We start from the raw sequence: 2,805 nt of genomic DNA on the forward strand, positions 1-2,805 counted from the left end.
GGGGAGGGAGGGGGTGGTTTCGGCCCCACTGCAAGGGTTAACTTTTGTAAATGCCGGCGTTCCCCTTTAAGGCTCGGCATGTTTGCTATCTATGTATCCGGCGTCGCCCCGGCGCGTCTTTTATACTTTTATTACATTTTAGGGTTTTATTTCCCCAAATTATCCGTTTGATAAACATTTGCGCAAATATCGCGCAGCATAAAAAATTGCAGCGGCTGTGTTTTCATTCCTCGGGGTCCCCCGCTCATTGTTTGGGGGGTTTCCCGCGCGTGTGTGTGTGTGTGAGAGGTGAAGAAAGTCTCCGGGGGTGAAGGGGTTAAACCTTGCGGAGACTCCGGGATAATGGCGGCTCTCCAATGACATGGCGCTCCTTTATCTGAGGTGCTGCCTGTCACCGGCTCCCATCATGAGGACGGATCGCTTTTCAATCCCTCGCGGGGCGGGATGGCGTGCCGGACGGGTCGCACCTGTGGGCACTCCCCAACTAATGGAAATATCTGAAGCGTTCTCCGAGTCTGCGGACAATAACAAGTTACTGTGTTACAAACCTTCTCTGTCGGCCGATCAAACGTTTTTCATCGTCACGCCAACGACTGTGACGCGCAGCAAGCGATTGCTCTGGGGGGGGCGGGGGGGTTCGCGACGTTCCAGGACCCCGGGCCGAGCTCGGACAGTCGGGGGTGAACCCATCTGATAAGGAACTACAACTCCCAGCAAGTTTCAACACGCTGCCAGCTTTTGCTTCCCACTGAAGAGTCTCACTCCTCCTGCTGCAATAAATAAACGAATAGTCCGGCCAGGAGGCTGGGAACTCAGAGACCTCGTCATCACCGTCCCATAAACATGAACATTTATACAAAGCCAACACTTTTATTTCATCAATAGAGTAGGAAAGGGTTAAAAACTCCTAAATGCGTCTCACTAGGAAGATTTCACTTCCTGTCCTGTTGACACAACAGGAAGTGAAGGAAGTCCCCCCAAAGTGAGGGAAAGCCCCTTTTAGGTAAGGTTTCAGTGTAAGAGGTGTCCCCATTGGATGAGATCCTTTATTTCCTGTGCTGCTGACACAACAGGAAGTGAAGGAAGTCTCTGGGGGAAAGCCCATTGAGAAGGTCTTTAGTGGAGCCGGTGTCCCCCGTCCCAGGTGTCCCCAACCCCGGTGTCCCCCGTCCCCAGTGTCCCCGTCCCCGGTGTCCCCCGTCCCCAGCGTCCCCGTCCCCGGCGTCCCCGTCCCCGGTGTCCCCGTCCCCGGTGTCCCCGTTGGACGATTTCTCCTCTATTTCTGATCCGGTGACAGCTCTTTCCTCGGGTGTTTTCACTGCACATTGTGCTACATACCAATGCATGTCATGACGCATTTACATGATATGTCAACATGCAACTATGACACGCCTCCTAATGCCGGCATTGACCTGTGTTCTCGTATTTTTCCAAACACATCGAGCGGCAACACAGAGAGGTAAAAATAGAACTCTAAACAAGGAAACGGCGACATACACAGCAAAGAGAAGTCTTTATTACAGGAGGGGGCGGAGACACGACCTGTCATAGTGCACAAGGAGAGAGCAGCAGTGAGCGGTCTTTATTACAGGAGGGGGCGGAGACACGACCTGTCATAGTGCACAAGGAGAGAGCAGCAGTGAGCGGTCTTTATTACATGAGGGGGCGGAGACAAGACCAGTCACCCTGCACAAGGAGAGAGCAGCAGTGAGTGGTCTTTATTACAGGAGGGGGCAGAGACACGACCTGTCATAGTGCACAAGGAGAGAGCAGCAGTGAGCGGTCTTTATTACATGAGGGGGCGGAGACAAGTCACCCTGCATAAGGAGAGAGCAGCAGTGGGCGGTCTTTATTACAGGGGGGGGCGGAGACAAGACCAGTCCCCCTGAGAGCAGCATATGCGCACTCTACACTGGACGCATTGATACGTCTTCTATCCTGAGAGCACCGATATATAAAACCTGTCGGCGGTCCAGACCCGGGAATATGTCCCCGACCTCCGCTAGCCTCTCAGCATTCCCCGGGCGCTGTGCACATGGCCGCTCAGTGCTCGTCTACCAACGCCGGGGCTGTTGCCATCATTTCATTCCTCGATTTCTGACTCTTCCCCTTATTTTGGTCTTTCTTTTGGCAGCGGCCCCTCCTGACGCCCGTCCCTGGGAGGCTCCGCACCTCGCTCTCTCCCTCCTGACGCCCGTCCCTGGGAGGCTCCGCATCTCGGTCTCACCCTCCTGACGCCTGTCCCTGGGAGGCTCCGCATCTCGCTCTCTCCCTCTCTGCCCGTCCCTGGGAGGCTCCGCACCTCGCTCTCTCGCTCTCTCTGCCTACGTGCGTCACTGGGACAATTGCTATAGGTGACAGGTCCCTTATCAATGCACCTGTACGGAGGGGAGGGGGCGGGGACGGAACCTGCAGGTAGGTGAGACTTCCAGACAGACAGGTCGGGCCAGATTCTGGGAGCTGCTCCGGGCCAGGTGAGACTGGCTGACAGTCAGGAGACGAGCGAGTACCTGGTCAGAGCCGGAGGAGGAGGAGGTGAGGGAGCCGAGACGGCAGAGACCCGAGGACCGCCGTCACCCAATACTTCTGAGTTGTCACCAGAGGGAAAATCTACCTGCTGGCTTGTTTCCTGTGACAACTGACTGGGACGGAGATTCCGTTCACTTTATTTTTGTTACATTGTTACTTTGTCAGGTGGGGAAAAAATATTCTGCCGATAGAGATCCCCGCTGATAGAGAACACTGCCGATAGAGAGCCCCGCCGATAGAGAAGCCCGCCGATAGAGAACCCCGCCGATAGAGAAC

At 55.2% G+C, this 2,805-nt stretch overlaps 1 protein-coding gene across 1 annotated transcript in view; it reads left to right on the plus strand.

Annotated features, from left to right (window-relative positions):
• Positions 1-1,349: 1,349 nt before the first annotated feature.
• Positions 1,350-2,805, plus strand: part of RNF225 (ring finger protein 225) — a 15,635-nt gene continuing 14,179 nt past the window's right edge. The window contains exon 1 of the mRNA XM_018564177.1: positions 1,350-1,459. Within this exon, the coding sequence (XP_018419679.1) occupies positions 1,350-1,459 (110 nt within the window). The remainder of the gene's footprint in view (positions 1,460-2,805) is intronic.

The sequence above is a fragment of the Nanorana parkeri genome, unplaced genomic scaffold, assembly GCF_000935625.1.
Source record: "Nanorana parkeri isolate BGI_ZX_2015 unplaced genomic scaffold, ASM93562v1 scaffold731, whole genome shotgun sequence".
NCBI classification, from domain to species: Eukaryota; Metazoa; Chordata; class Amphibia; order Anura; family Dicroglossidae; genus Nanorana; species Nanorana parkeri.